Source organism: Phalacrocorax carbo, chromosome 6 (assembly GCF_963921805.1).
Source record: "Phalacrocorax carbo chromosome 6, bPhaCar2.1, whole genome shotgun sequence".
In the NCBI taxonomy this organism is placed as follows: domain Eukaryota; kingdom Metazoa; phylum Chordata; class Aves; order Suliformes; family Phalacrocoracidae; genus Phalacrocorax; species Phalacrocorax carbo.
Genome location: NC_087518.1, coordinates 59,009,165 through 59,025,792, shown reverse-complemented (window position 1 = coordinate 59,025,792; position 16,628 = coordinate 59,009,165). Strand labels below are relative to the sequence as shown.

General features: G+C 40.1%; 1 protein-coding gene across 1 annotated transcript in view; it reads left to right on the top strand.

Annotated features, from left to right (window-relative positions):
- The first annotated feature begins 203 nt into the window (after nt 1-203).
- ABCA4 (ATP binding cassette subfamily A member 4) overlaps nt 204-16,628 on the top strand; it is a 73,677-nt gene continuing 57,252 nt past the window's right edge. The window contains exons 1-8 of the mRNA XM_064455783.1: nt 204-380; nt 876-969; nt 1,417-1,558; nt 3,460-3,599; nt 6,638-6,765; nt 11,080-11,277; nt 15,592-15,681; nt 16,063-16,303. Coding sequence (XP_064311853.1) covers nt 204-380; nt 876-969; nt 1,417-1,558; nt 3,460-3,599; nt 6,638-6,765; nt 11,080-11,277; nt 15,592-15,681; nt 16,063-16,303 — 1,210 coding nt within the window. The remainder of the gene's footprint in view (nt 381-875; nt 970-1,416; nt 1,559-3,459; nt 3,600-6,637; nt 6,766-11,079; nt 11,278-15,591; nt 15,682-16,062; nt 16,304-16,628) is intronic.

Sequence of the window (16,628 nt, the reverse complement as noted above, 5' to 3'; positions counted from 1 at the left end):
AGATAGTTTGTCCTGGCATTTGTAGGGAGGAGAAAAAAAGTGCCACGTGGCTGGACACAAAAATCCCATAGCTGGTCCTCACAGCCCAAAGCCTGTGTCACAGGATCAAAGGGTTGTTGCTTCAAACCTCTGCCAAAACACACAGAGACAGTAAAACAAACTGAAACACAGGAGTGGAGGAAGCAGGCTGAATACCAGGCAGGATGTTGCTCTGTGTTAAAGCAGTGCCCTTGATTTTCTGTCATAACTGGGAGCTGGTGGCTGTTCTAAGTGTATTGAAAGATCTGGGCAATAATGTGGCCCTTGATGGGGACTTCGATGTTATTGAGGTGTTTGATCTTAATGCATACATTTCTACCTGTATTAGAAAATTAATAATGGTGAAATAAATGAAGCCAAAAAGAAGCAAAAGTAAAGGTCAAAGAATGTAAGCTTATGCTAAAGTCTTTCACCTTTGGGTAAGCATGGTGCACAGACAGCCTACTAATGAGCCCAGCATTGTGAAAGTGTGGATAAAAAAAGCCCAGGCTTTTTCTCTCTTGCATCTAATCTTTTTTCCTGTATTGTTGTGGAGTCATCCACTTTGTATAAAAACTACTTAGACTTATATCAGTTCTATCTAGTGGTTTAGTACTACCTGCTGCCTCTTTTTACCTCAGTTGGGATGCTTAAATGTTTCTTTAGAAGAGGTGGAGAAGCCACTGAGTTAATGGTGATGCTTCATGGCGAAACAGGCAAAGAATAACTATGGGCACATGCTGCACTGGGCATTGCTGCTGTGAGAAGGGGCTTCAGCCCTCTAATCACTTAGTGACTCTATATGTGGTTCATCTGTAAAATTTATTCTGAGTCAATTTTTTTTCCTTTTTTTCCAGCTTCGTTTTCTGGTGGAGCTTTTATGGCCTCTGTCTTTATTTCTTGCCCTTGTCTGGCTGAGGAAAGCTAATCCACTGTATCGCCAACATGAATGTAAGAACATTTCAGGTGTTTTAATGCTCTGACTTGTGCTAGATAACAGCTAGAAGTTCTCAGACAGAGATATTGGGGCCTGTTTGCCGAGTATTATTCTCCAGTGGCAAAAGAACAGACTTGGCCTCAAGCAGTTTAGTTATTTATAGCCATATATTGCAAGAATTACCAGCGAGGGGAAGAAAAAAAACCCTCTAGTTTTCTTGTGAGATACTTTGTGGTTGGACTTACATGAGGTCTAAAGGCTGTCAAGTTGTAGATTTTTGTAATTCTGTTACTGAGAAAGTACGGCCTCACTACTTATTAAAAAAAAAAAAGAAAGAGAAACTTATATGATTTCCATTGCATTCCTTATGTAGTGAGCCAGCCCATTATGCTATTTAGATTCACACAGGCTGCATCCGAAAAGACACTTCATCATTTATATCTTGTGTTTCCGTACTGTAGGTCACTTCCCAAACAAGGCAATGCCATCTGCAGGAACACTGCCATGGCTACATGGCATCTTCTGTAACATGAACAACCCCTGTTTCCGCAGCCCAACCCGTGGAGAAGGTCCAGGTGTTGTGTCCAACTACAACAATTCCATGTAAGCAGAGCTGAATATGTGAGACTGGGTTGCGTTAATACAGGCCTGCTAGGCAACTGCTGATAGCCTGCTCTTGGCATCTGTTGAGCATTCATGGGAGAAAGGATGGAGTATCTTCAGCCTGCTTAGAAAGGTACCTCAGTGCACTGAGGGATATTTTAAAGAATTGTTCTGTGGTGTGAATGAAAAGGGAAAGGTGAGCATTTAAGAAGACACCGGGGAACAAATACTGGAAGACAAAAATTTTCTGTTCTAGCACATCAGTTTCATTCCAACAATGGTCAGCAAAGTTGAAAGAGAGCTCATGATGGTAGTTTTGGGCCTGTTTGAGAAAGAGTTCAGTTGTACTAGTCCCTAGGAAGCACATGTTCGCTTAATAAAATCCATCCTTTCTATTGCCTACTGCTTAGTGATGACTCAGGACAAATCTTTTTGATATAGGAGTATGAATTCCCTAAGCTTTCTTTGCTCATCACTTGAGTTGTCCCTCCTGAAGGAGAGCTCTCATAAAGTAGCAGCAAAGGAAAATCTGCACTGCCACTTCTTGGGTAGCACCTATGTTGGCTCTATACTTGTGAGACTTTAATCAGCATAGTAACCTTCAGATACCAATCTTATTAACAAAATAAGAGGATGGGAGATTTCCGGACTGTTAGTGGAAAAGAGTTGTGGGAGTGCTTCATTGCATTGTTCATTATAGCTGAGTCATGACAGATGGCAGAGTGGCCAAAGACCCTTAGAGGAAAAACCTGTTAAAATAGCTATAAAAAATGCTCCAAATCTTCCTTTGCAAATAGTCCACTTCAGAGCATGCAGTGATTAAAATTCATGAGCTAACAATGTCAAGGCCATCAAAGCTCTCGTCATGTGAGAGTCTGTAGCTTGGAGCTAACTTAGCATTTGACCTTTTGTTCCTAGTGAACAGGATTTAAAACAATCAGTGGACTTTTTCGGGGGTGGGGGGTATGGTCAATCCCACAGTGAAGCTAGAGGGTTCTGTTTTCCATACGTTCTGGCTTTTCTAGGTTGCTTATTACAGAGCAAAGTGTCCCTTTGTAAGTCAGTAAATTCAGTGCATTACATTACAGAGGAAGCAAATACATTGTGTTTTCTGAAAGAATTTAGTCCTTCCTGTTTGCTGTTTCCTGTAAGCTAAAATAAGTCATGAGGACTGAGATTATACCATTCCATGTATAGAAAAACATAACACCATTAAAGAAATGTAATGGCCTTCCCCGCGGCTAGTAAGAACTTCTTTATACTTGTTTATAAACACAGGGCCTGATTGCATCCTTGCTTGAACTGTATGTTCTAATCCAGAACCGGTAGGTGAACAGCTACCTGTGACAGTTTGTCACTCCTGTTTTCCTGCCTCTCCTAGAAGAAATGGTTTGAAAGGACCTAAAAGCCACCCTTCATTGGAGGGATCTGAGCTGCAAGAAGGAGGAAGATTCTGTGTCTGGGTGATTCCACATCGCTTACCTGGCTGAGCAGGGCTGCATGTGCCCAGAGTGCCCCATGCAGCTGCTGGAGCTGAGCCTAGGCCAGAACCAGAACAGATTTGCACCACAGCTGTTAGGTGAATGCTGCCTGGGGAAGGTCCTGTCTCCCCAGTAAGATCAGCATGGCTAATGAAGAAATTGTGTGAGGCCAACCTTCTGCAACACTGGTAGAAGTCCACCTTTTGTGGACTTCCAAATCTAACTGAATTCCACACTATCTGAAACTACTCTGTTGTCTCCACAAAACTGAGCTTTGATTTCAAGACTGAGGACAAAATAATTTCATTTTATCTCATCCCTAACACAGAAAAAGTCAACTTCACCTTTTTTTTTTAATGTGAAAGGTTCTTAAGAGTCATCAGTCTTAAATTATTGTTGGTTCACTATTTCTTCTTTCAGCCTTGCAAGGGTATATAAAGATGCTCAGGAGATCTTATTGGAAGCCCCTGAAATCCATGACCTTGGCAGAATCTGGGAAGAACTGATCGTTATGACTCAGTTTATGGAAACAATGAGAACTAATCCTGAAAGAATTGCAGGTAATTGTTTTGTCTATATCCTTTAGACTATTGAATTTTTCCTTCTGAGAGCTGACTAGTAGTTACTCTGCAGACTGACAGCATTATAATGTATTTCACATGTGGCTGTTGCTCTGCTTACTGTTAGAGGAGGTAAGTTAAAACTCATCCAGTGTTGTAACAAGCATTTTTCTTTCGAGAGAAGGGAGAGAGGCATTCAGCTCGGTTCTACAACCATCTTCCTTAAGTAACAGTAGACAAAACTCAAAGCACAAACACATGGATATCTCACCAATCAAAGTAAAACACATGGGTGAAGAGGTTTCATTAATTATTATTACCGTAGAGGCAGAAGCAGTAAGAAAATATCACTAGAAGATGCAGAGGAATGGAAAGCTAGAAATATGCCAGAATACATTAGGAACATAACCCCGAGAAGAGCTTAGAGATACTTTGTTTCAAGTGTTAGCTCAAATAGCTTTGGAACAGTGAAGGAGGAAACACTTCCTTGTTTTGATGATGTGTTTAGATAGAGAAGGCATTGCACACTTTTTATAAACAGGATTGCAAATTATATGATACTGTTAAGTTTTACTTAAAACAACCTTCCAAACTCAAAACACAGTCCTGGGGAAAAACAGGAGATGGACTAATAATTTTTTTTAATTTTATTTTAATATTTGGGCTTTAAGTACAGAATTTGAAAAGATACTCCTAAAACTCATCACACAAAAACGGACTGGCTCTGAGAATTGATCTGTCCCATTCTCAAGTGCTTTGCCACAAGAATAATATTCTTATTAAAATCAAATATTCACTCACACATCATATTAAAAATATATGGAATAAACCATCTGATACACATGCTCCTCTATCTCATCAGAGGTTCCTAACTAGAAGTAAAAAAGGGACTACCTCATTGAAAACAACAATAAGACAATCAAAATGCTTGAGAATTCAAACAACAGGAATTTGAGTATAATATGAGTTGTGGTTTGTACACAGCTATAGAAACCAAACATGCCTATATAGAGGTGAGGAAAAGCATGGAATGCCATGGGATTGCAAGATATTGCTAAGGGACCACACCTCGTGGTTTGGGACATTGCCTTTGCATCCCGTATCAGCTTTACTCTGCCGTTAGAAAATGGAGTACATGCCTCCCCACTCCTGTGAAATATGATGTTAGTGCTCTTTCAGAATCTGTGGGATTTTGGAATGTGTTTTACTTTAAAAAAAATAAAATATGTTTGGAATCTCCTCTTTCATAAAACAAAGTAATAAAATCAGTTCCGGAGCTAAACTAATGAAATGTGAATTGCCAGCTTTTTCCATACAGAAAAAGGTACTGCAGAATTGACTAAGTTCTCTGTGTGTGGCTTACTACTATTGCCTGTAAGTAACAACCTTAACAGAATATTGTTACAGCTGCAAAGTTGAGCAATGAAAAATTAACCAATGTCAAGTTGCACCAGGGAGGTTTAGATTGGATATTAGGAAGAAAAGTCTTCACTGAAGGGGTTGCCAAGCACTGGATCAGGCTGCCCAGGGAAGTGGTTGAGTCACCATCCCTGGAGGTATTTAAAAGACGTCTCGATGCGGTGCTCAGGGACATTGTTTAGTGGTGGGCTTGGCCATCCTGAGTTGACGATTGGACTCAATGACCTTGAAGGTCTTTTCCAACCTAAACGGTTCTATGATTCTGCGATTCTATTAAGATTGCTCCTTTTCCTGATTCCTTAAACTGGCTGCACCTGATGAGTCCTCCTTCCTTGTCCTATTACCCTCTTGCACTGACACATTTGACGAGGTGTGTTCCTGTACTGTGCTTTTTCCTCCACAATGCCTGGGTACCAGCAAAGGCCTCAGTGAGAACATGGGGGACAAGCCCCTACTATTCTTTCCAGTGTTTACTGCTTGAATAAATACATGGAGGAGCATTTGAAGTTCTACTCAGCACCTGCAGCCCTAGGACAGAATATGCTTATTGCAGATGGAATTGTGGAAGTTAGTTGTCAAACTGTGATAAGACTCTACTGGAGACTGTCAGTAGCAAATTTGTGCATGTTTATGTGGAGATGTCTACATCTACATTCCCCGTGTCAGTATGATACATGCTGTTCCTATCAATTTCAATTGCCCATTCTAAAGACTGGCAGAACTAGTGCTCTTCCAGAATTTGTTACATAAATCTGTTGATGTTATGTGAGCTACCTTTAATAAAGGCTATAGTATTAAATGGACATGAGCAACGTTCACTTTCCAAGCTTTCACTTGGACCATACTGAGGCAGGATTCACACTGATACTAGTTTGTAATAGAGACAAGTTTAAAAAGGTTGGCACTGTTTGACTTCAAGAGCAGCAGTATTTTGAATCTTGTTATAGATGGGATTAGGGAAATGTGGTGTTCTCTCACATCTATTTAGTTTAACAGTGGGTAGCCTGATTGGTTTGTCTGAAGGTTTGCAGTTTTTGGTTTAATAGTCAGTAATCTAGTTTAATATGACTATGAAACTGCAAACAATTTACGCTTCTCCAAGGAAAATGAGTTTTTCTCCTGAAAGTTTTTCAAGGGGCCATTTTTACAAAACTATAGAGTAAGATTAACTAGCTAAGATTAATCAACAGCAAGTGATAAGTTAGTCTAAATGTAAACGGTTGGCTAAAGTTATTTACACAAGGCCCAGAAGAAAGAACACTAGCAACAGTAGCACACTTGAATCTGAACATTTAAAATAAAGCATTACCTCAGAAAAAAGGTGGAGACTTTCAAACGCAGGGATGTTTTCAATACTTCTGTTGCTGAAGTTCTAGTCTGAAACACCTTTGAGAGATCAGATATGCAGAGTCAGAACACTCAGTGTTTTCTGATTATTGTTCCCCAACAAAGGATTAAAATGACTTTGAATTTCAAATATAGTTTTGGACACCATTAGTCACTACTATGTAGAAGAGCCAAAGCACATGGTTTTTTCAGGTTTAAGCCAGGGTATGGTATGTTCTTTGACTTCTTTTATTTGGTATCTCACTGATCACTGCACTCCTTTCTTCATCCAGGAAGAGGAATACGAATTCTAGACATTTTGAAAGATGGGGAGACCCTCACTTCCTTCCTGCTGGAAGATGTTGGCCTCCCAGATATTGTTGTTTTCCAGCTTATTAATGCTCAAGTGCGCCCTGAACAGGTGGGTAGAGTATAACAGCTGCCAAGCTGTTGACTGTGTGGAATGCAATCTCTTGAGTTGTATATGCAAAGTAGCCTCAGTGATGGCCTTGTGTCCAGAGTACCTGCTGCCTTATAGGTTGTTTGTACAACTTCTCTCTTTGGTTTTTTTTTGTGAATCTAGAGGAAGAGGTGTTTGTTTTGTCCTTAAAAAACATTTTTAATATGCAGTAAATATGGATATTTGGTTCAATGCTGTTGTTGCTCCCAAATAACAAGCATCAAGAAACAATACTGCCAAACAATGCGTGTGTCCCCATGACTGAAGACTTGACTCAAAAGCAAAAGGCAGCTGTGCATCCTTTTGAGACAGCAGTCCTGATGAATAGCAACAGAGAACTTTGGAAGTTCTTAATTTAGCATTTAAATTCTCTGCCCCAATGTCAGCAGAGTAATATGGTGGCTTTATGGCATTGTCTCACATGAATAGGTGGGAGTGGAGCAGCAGATCCACTTTCTTACGTTCTGATTGAATAATAGATCTGCTCAGAAAATGCAGGGTGAAGACCGCAGGTCAAATCCCTCCTGGAGAGCTAAGCAGGGGACTGCATCTGACCAAGTCCAGGCTGTCTTTGCTTCTGCGTGTACTGGTGGCTGGGAGATCTGTGAGGAATGCTGGATTAATGAATGAATGTTGCTGAATCAGAGCACGGGAACAATTTCTACACTGCGTTAGTGTGTGGGTGGAAGCAAGTGAATAATTGAGGCTGAAAGACAGAATTCCTCTTTTTCACTGCCACATAAAACACAAATGCTGGAACTGTGTGTGGCCAAAAAGAGGGGAGGGCATTTATGATCTTGCATGCAGTTCCTTTTCTGCGCCACAGGTTGCAGCTGGTGTGACTAGTAGCCAGATTACTTACCTGCTGTATTCTTGATTAGTACCAGGGGAAGCCCTCCCCTCTCCTCACTCTGTCGTGAAGCAGTACCACAAGACCGTACCAAGGCCAGTGTCAACTGATACATCCTACTTATTTTCACACTTCTGTAACAGCTGAGATGGTGAAAATTTGCTTCCTTGCTGCTTGAGACAAAAAGAATAGATGCAGATATCCTGCTGGCCTTCTCTTTCCCTTTTCATCACTAACCTCTTTGTCAGAGATATGCTGCACCAGGAGAACCGTGTGATGCTGTGTTAGTCTCTGTCAGCTGCCCAGTGGCATTAATTCGTCTACTGTTAAAAACTCTGCTTGCCAGTGTGTGCAGGACCAACATTTTCAACACCACCACCAAAATTATGATTGGAACCTGCTGGAGTGTGGTGTCTTTCTGCTGTATTTCCTGTGCTGATGTAGAAGGAGATGTAGTTCTCTTTATGCTGGAAAGTAAAGAAATCTGAACAACAGTTAGAGAGGAAGCTGGAGGAAACCTGGTGTTAAATACCACTTCTGCTGTCCTCCATAAAGTTTTCTTGTTAGCAGTAATCGCAGGGATACAAGATCATCTCACAAGAGCTGATTCACAGCTATGAGGAAAGAAATTGCTGTGAATACTTCCTTCAAGAACAACTGATGCAGAAAAACTACTCTTATAATTTTCAAAAGACCACAAGATAATTATTTTTCAAAAGGAATTGAACACTTGATTGCCTATGGGAGATAAATCGCTTAATTCCTATAGACCTTCTTGATAAGCAAGTTACTCAGGCTGGACTTATGGTTGGTTGAGGTAGGACTTGCAGAGCCATGACGAGAACCTAGATCTGTGTCCGTCTTAAGCCTCAACCATGATAGTTCATCTCTAGTTCTTCATGCTGCTCTACCCTCTGTTTGCTTGCATCGCTGTACGCCCTCTCCCTCTGGCTCTGATGGCACAGAGCTGATCAACCTGCAAGCAACTTGTTTACAAGGGCAGCTGGCTGCAGATCTAGGTCTGAGCCGCCTGGGAGTGCAGGAAATGACACACAGAGCTGAAAGCTAAACCTGATCAAACAGCCAACTATCTGAAAAAATAATTTGGACTTCATCTCACCAGCTCTGGCCAAAGAGTGACACATTGATTAAAAATAAAAAGTATTGAAGTTTTCCTCTGAAGGCCTGCTTTTTTGAGTCATTCTAAGATAAGGATAAGAGACTGATGTTAAAACACAATAAGAGGTTCAGGAAAGATTGGTAATAGCCCACCCTACCGGAAAAATTGGAAGGGCGGAGGTTTGATGTTTTTCTAATCCCATCTGTTCATGAACATTCCTGCAATGCAGTTAGTTTGTAAATAACATAATTTTTTTTCTGTGTTTAATTCCTCTCAGTGATGTTAATGTCACAGTTTTCTCGTTTCACAAGTCAGAAGAAGGTTCCCAGGCTGTCTCCCTGTGCACCTCAGCTTCATTGCAGTTCACACTGGATGATGAGGACCATGCCCCATTGGGTGTATATGGTTAGAAAACACTGCTTTTTTCACACACATCCCCAGGACATAAGTGACTGAGCAAATAAGGGATTTCTTTCACTGTCATAAAGTCAGTTAAATCCAACTCAAATGTTCCAGTTTAAGGGAGGGTGAGGGCGTTTGTTTTGGAGGTTTTTTGCAAGCTAGACTCTATCTGTCGGTTGCATTTCCTCTTTCGAGTTCTGCGTCTCTCCACGTTCTCCAACTTGTGTTAACAATGCCTTTATAGGGGTACAGCTGTAGTGATGACAGTGATGGTACTTCTTAGATACTTTTACTAGAAATTCACATCCCTTTTTTGTATCATTATTCCAATACACAATTTGCGTAATTCAGGTGGGATTTTTTGACAACTGCAGCTCCATAGACTGAAACTCAGGGCAGTCAGGGTAGACAAAATACAATGTTGTACTAGACCTGTCCTCCCCTGCCTTTTCTATTCTGGATGCTCGCTTTCCACAGCCATACTTGCTATTTCGTTGCTAGTTTCTGACATCAGAAGCACTTAATGAATACCTCCTCAAGCTTGAATCCACTCCCCAAAGGAACTGAATTAAGTTTTTTTTTTTGTTCCTCTGGGTTTTTAAATATTTCTTTTTACAGGCACCAGCAAAGAAGCCTTAGCTGCTAACGATAGGAGATTTGCAGATATAAAATTTTGATAATGATGTTCAGAATCTCTTAGAAAGCCTTGTTAATTTGCTTAGATAGGAAATAAGTGTGTACCTATGTCTGACCTGGTATAGGTGTGGTGGGTTTTTTTTGACCCAAAGACTGGAACACTCAGCAGGTTATTTTTCTAAAGAAAGTTGTATTCTGTGCAGATCTTGACAATTTCTTTTTCTAAGCAGTTTATTAAATTCTTTTAGCCTAATGATGTTGTGTCAGTGCACAGTTCTTGTTTGTCTGAAAGTTTGTGTTTGTCTCTAATGCAGTAGGCATTTACAGTCATCGCAGTGTTGTGAGATTTTTTCCTTATGATTTGTACTGTGAAAAGAGATGGACAGAGGATGGGAACATGAGCTTCTGAGCAGTTTCCAGTGCTACTTTTTATTATATTGCCATGTATTCTGTCCATTATAGAGCAAGTAGAACTGAATCATAGACTACCAAAAGTGTTCCATTGCAGCAGTGTAAATCCTAGGTAAATCTACTGATTTCTATGGAATTATTCTGCATTTACATTGGTTTAACTGTAAACTGGTCTGTTCCCAGTGGTTGAACACTGAAGATAATAATTGAGTTTTAATGTTCCATGTTTATATTGAAAGTGGTCATCAGCAGATAGGTGTGGTTTAATGTAAAATGCCTTTGTAAAGCCTGGCTGTATGCCTGTGCACAGTGATAATGAATAATGGCTGTGGGGAAGCCACACTGGGGTGGAATAGTCATAACTGAAATAAAATACTGAGGGAAATCAAGCTTGAGAATCAGTGGAACGGGCCTTTTTTTCTCTTAGAGCAACTGACAGCAAAAGTATAACTAGCCGAAACACAAGAGGTAGCGATATGGCAAAATCAGTTGATTCTGGGGAAACACTTTCAAGCAAGCTGTAGCTATCCCTCCTTAGCCACAAGGATGGGTGGCACAGCATCAGGTGTGCTTAGATGACAGAGAGAAAGGGAAGCTGCCTCACAAGAACTTTTGCAATGAAGGGAAGAATCACTAATAAGAAGAGGAAAAACAAGAGTGAAGGCAAGGTGATCTAACATAACATCAAGTGAGGGTGGTTCAAGAGTTGATGCTTCAACTAACCACATCCTTCTGCCATTCATGAAAATATTAGCAGGGGCTGATATCAAGGTGCCCACTTTTGATAACTCTTTAATTGTTCCTGAGCAGTATGAAGGTTCCACAACAGTAAATGAAACATTGTTTTTGGTTGCAGTTTGCCTATGGTGTCCCTAGCTTGACTCTGAAGGACATTGCTTGCAGTCAGGTGCTCCTGGACCGCTTTATTATCTTCAGCAGCCGAAGAGGTCTCCCTTCTGTGCACAAGGCCATGTGTGCCTTGTCCCAGGAAAGCCTACAGAGAGTTGAAGATGCCTTGTATGCAAATGTTGATTTCTTTAAGCTATTTCAGCTGGTAAGTATTACCACAATCATCCTGCCTTATGCTGTCATTTTTTTTGGCTGATATTTCATTGGCCTTCAAGAATTTTCTTTGTAATGTATCACCAATATGTTCCAAGTGGTCTTTGTTTATTTACCCCTGCAAATGTAAGGTTATGGATGTGTGATCATTAACCTACCGTCAGCAGAACATTAGACAGTTCTGAGTACGCTTTGGGATGAAACAGTTTAAATTCACACTATAACAGAACTAAAAGACTCAAATGCAATTTTAAAATCAGAGTGTGTGTGTAACTATTATCTTGTCTTTCCAGTCTGTGTAGCCAAACAGCGTGTGGTGAGAACTGCAGGGACCTTGCTGAGGGTTCTGAAAATACCCCATAAACCCCATCCTGGTTTTTCTCCATCCAGCATGACAGAATTTTGCACTGAAGGCAAAGCCACAATACATCTTGAGTTGGGATAGCCATATGAGCCTTTTTAAAAAGAAAAACAAAACACAAACCCCAAACAATCAAGTTGTACTGGCTTTCATCACCCCTTCTGTAGAGCTTTTCCTTACCTCTGTTCATTTTTGTTGCCCTTCTTTGTGCTGTTCCTGTTTCTGCTGTGACCTTCTTGCTATAAATTAACCACTGCTGCAACCTTGGTTCAGCATGGAGTTGTCATGCCATTATATCTATTTATTTATTTGATTGTTATTATTTATTATATATTTAAAGGTAATAATATGCATATATATTTATTTATATATATATAATGGCATACTGGTTTGGGATTTTTCAGAGGTGTTTGGGTTTTTTTGCTTTTGCTCTCTGTTCTTTTCCTAATATTTTTCTAATACTCCATTTGTATTTTTGCACACTGAGCTGGTGCTTTGAGAGAACTATTCATAAAGACTGCAAGTTCTCTTTCCTCATGATAGGAAACTTAGGGCCCATCACTCTATATGTGTCTTTCATGTTTGTTTTCCCCATGATCATGACACTGCATTTTTCAATAACGAATTTAATTTGCTGTTTTTCACCTTGTAACTTAATGTCATGAGACCATCACATTGGCAGTTTGCTGTATACAGCAGGCAGGGTATATGAACAGCTGCTAAAGTTACATACAAAGTATCGATCAGACTTTTGTGCCACAGCAGTGTAACATCATGATTAATTTAACATGGATTTTACTCAGCTTTGAGTTGCTCAGAACTGGGAACAGAGGATGCCGGAAGCTTTAATTGACACACCAGCCAAATTACTGTTTGATTATTGTAGCACTGGCAGTCATTCATTGTGCCCATGTGATTTTGCCAATCCTGATAAGAATCTGTGGTCAGCTTTTGAAAGCTGCTGTTTTCCATGTCTAAAAATATACCCAGATATTTTCATATATCTGGTGCTTGCTGGAAGTAGCAGCAAATTAGTGCTACAGTACTTCTAAGACAGGTTTTTAGCATTTAAGGACTTCATGTGAATATGCATATTGCACTTCCTGACTTTAAAATGAGGCTGCTAACATCTCATGATTTTGCTGCCATAACAAATAAAACAGAAAGATGAGATTTGATGAAGCAGTTGTCTGTGTTTAAACAAAAATAGACTTACATGGGAAATAGGAACATAAACCTGAAACCAAAATCTGGAGTTGTGAAAGACTGGGTTTTCAGATGCAGGCTGACGGTCTGGTCTGTTACGGTAAGATCTGGCTGCCAAGACTTCCCCGGAGTATTAGAAGTCTGTGTGTTGGAAGGGTATCCATAGACTGATTCCCAGTGGGTTTTAATGTGCACCCAGCTGCAGAGGAGAGGGATTATCTTTAAATGATGCCTAGTACAACGAGACCTCAAGTTGGTAGAAGGTTTTGCATACTCTGATCATTATAGTTGCTAAATAATAATTTAAATATATTTCTGTTTTTTTCCAAGGCAGAAGCCCCCATTTTAAATCAAAAACCATCTTAGTTACTCCTGTTAAACTAAAATGTAGACTGTGCATAAGCACTCCTTGCCACAGTTATTTTTATGATGTGCTTCCCCACCACAGTGAAATTAATGTTTCTTGTTGAATTTGTAATTGACATATTCAGGTATGTACGTGCATAAACGTACACTCAAATCTTTCACGTGCTCTTGTATACCCTCTAGGGGTCTTTGCCAGAAATCAAAGCAACTCACCTTTTTGTTAGCAAAGCAGAGACAGAAAAATAAGACCCTTCCTTTACTGTCTGGCTGGCTCGGCGACAGCAAGGAAAATGAGCCTCTTTCTGGAGCACTGCTGCCCTTGAACCTGCCTGTTTGAGCTTTGTTTGAAGTTCTTTAAACCTCATAAACAAGTAAAAATAAAATTCTTTGATAACTTATTGCAATTTTGGGTGGAGATAGTTCTTCACTAAGCATAGACACATGTTGCTGAAATAGCTGCTTTGATCAGTATCACCATGTGCACTTGACATATAATCAAACTGAGTGTAAATCTATGCTCAGTTACATATGCAGAATAAATGTTTCTTGGACTTTTAAAAAATCTACATTAGTTTTAAAACTCCTACATTAGAAATACCTGTGTATTCAAGACCCAGGTTATTTTCTGCACTCTTACACTGTCAGTTACTCTGTACTTCATGGTCTTCAGGCTACAGTTGTATAGTATAATCAATCGTATACCATAACTTGTATTTGCAGAGCTCCTTGTTTGAGTGGCACTTATTTTAGGATGGGTAGCTGACTGTATATTCCAGAACTGGGCCTTCTATTGTTGGAAAGAAACTCTTCAATGTTTATGCTCTTCTGTTTTTTTCATGATACCATATTCACTTCCAGTCAATATGAAAATAGTTGGATAAATATTTTGGGGAACACTTTCATGCTCTTCTGTGCTTAGAGTCAATAAACATTCCCAACTGTATGCTCTGATATTTAGGTCAGATGAGAGTGTAGTTTGTACATAATGTCTGCTGATCCTGTCTTATGTGTGCTTCTAGAGAACATGAACTAGCTGAGCACAGATTCAGTCATTTTAGGACATTTCTATTAAGACCTGATTTATACTGAATGCCTCCTGCAAGAAATAATATTTAGGAGCAAACGTGTAATTTTGCCCCTATTTCTCTTTTCTTGTCCTCTAGCTACAAGAAGGAGGTTCTTAATTCCATATTTATGCCAGGTGTTTCTCTGGTTTTCTTCAGATTGTTTACAATACCTGTTGCTTGCAGTTTCAAAAAGGCCAGGTTAAGGCAAATGCTCCAAAAACCTGTATAATCTTTGCAGAGACTGGTTCCCCATAGGGGACAAAAGAAAAGCGTATTTTGAAGCATTGTGTGTGTATACTTCCTGCCTAAATTGCAAGTGACAGATCAGAACATGCTAACATAAGCTTTCTGTAAAAACTCTTGCCTTTGTGGTTCCCTGCCAGGTACCTACACAGTGCAGCTGTCTTCTGCTTTCTCAACCACCTACTGACTGAAAGGAATGGCAGGGAATCAGCAGGGCGTATAGCTACATAGTTTTAGGGAAGTCTTTTTATGGGCTTATCTCATAAATATTACAGTCTAGCTATCTAAAAGTCCTGCTTTATATTTTATTGTAATAGCAGAAAAAATAGATGCCTGAGAAAGCCTCAAGAGTGCTAACTCCAAGCGTACATGTGATTCTTTAGACAGCTGACTAAGAAGGATGCAGTGATGCAAACAAATTGGTATGTAATGGCAAGCCATGGTGTCACCTGTTTCTTAAGAAGCCAGTGATAAGTAAAGTGTTAACTTGTGCTGGAAAGGCCATTTGGCCAGTCTGCAGGAGTCTGGAGAAATAATGTTTTCTGTCAGATCTGCCAGACAGTGAGGACCAGACTGTCTCCAAAATCAGGAAATCTCTCAAGTGTAAAGTACTACCTGTTATTTACCTCCCCGGCAAATGGGGGCTTCTGCATCACAACCTTTGCTAAATTCCAAAGTTACCAGGAGTCTGTACATCTCACTGGAAGAACAGCCTCTGTGAGAGATAGCTTCTCAGAAATCCCAATTCCTGCATTCCTCCTCCATTGTTGCACCTATTGGCATGGTGGACTTACATAAGCAGAACAAATTCCAGGCTGTTTTCAGTGGTCTGTGACTGTTTTGGCCTCATATTAGTAAGAACACCTACACAGGCTGCTGTGTGAGTTTGCACATGGGTACTGGATTTGTAGCCCCACAAGACAGGCTTACAAGGCTCACTGTTCCAAATAGGTCAAAGTATTTGAACTAAAGAGGTGCCATTTGGATTTTCTTCTCTCACTGTAATAGCTGTTGTAATGTAGAAAATATATAAAACTCCTCTGTATTTCTGATGTATTCACAGCTTCCCACTGTGTTGGACAGAAACTCACACGGTGTTGACCTGAAGACCTGGAGGAGGGTGCTGTCTAATGTCTCCCAGGCAGTGCAAAAGGTAAGTGGTCTAATAATAGACGGCATCACTTTTCTGGGTAGCACGTAGTCCTCCTTTTCCTTTGTTCTAATTATGTTCTGGTTACATGTTTTATCAGAAAGAAAATACACTGGTTTGGGAAGAGCTGATTCCTTAGAAATTCATTCCTCTCATTACAAAATAAATGTAGACATAAGCCTTGGCAATTATGAAGCATATTCTTTTCTTCAGAAATACATGAGAGAACAAGAACTGATAATGGTACCTGTGACCGGGACGGAGGAGGTAGAAGGATGAGGTTCTGACTGCATCCAGACTTTACCAGTCTAGGCACAACTAAGACCTCACCAGATACTTACCTCCTTTGAGGGTTGTAATTAACAAAATCTTGTCTTACTACAGCTAGCCAGGAAGCCAAGCATTCAGGACCTTTTGATGTTTCTGCAACCATTTGTACAAGATGGAAGGCCAGAATCCTTAGGCCACTTGGTGAGCTCCCTGTCTGATCTTTTCTGTGGCTACCCAGAAGGAGGTGGATCCAGAGTGCTTTCCTTCAACTGGTATGAAGATAACAACTACAAAGCTTTCCTGGGGATTGACACAACAAAGAAGAAATCCAGTTATCTTTATGATAATACAACCAGTAAGTTTTTCCACCAAACCATTAGAGAGACTGTAGACAGGTGCACTTATGTTAGAATACTACTGTTGCTTTTATAAAATGACATTTTTAAGCAGCTGATCCAGGAAATTAGAGACAGGTGAAATGGTTTTACTTCATATGTACTTCATAGCTGGAAGCAGAGAAGCCCAGGAATTGAGAACTGACAGAAATACGCATTTCCTTTCAATATGAAGGCATAAACATCATCACCATCATCATTAAGACAGGCCCTTTGTCTTATCTTCTAACGTATGCTACTGATATCAGGATGAACTAGATGCTCCTGAAGAAGGGTCAGGAAAAT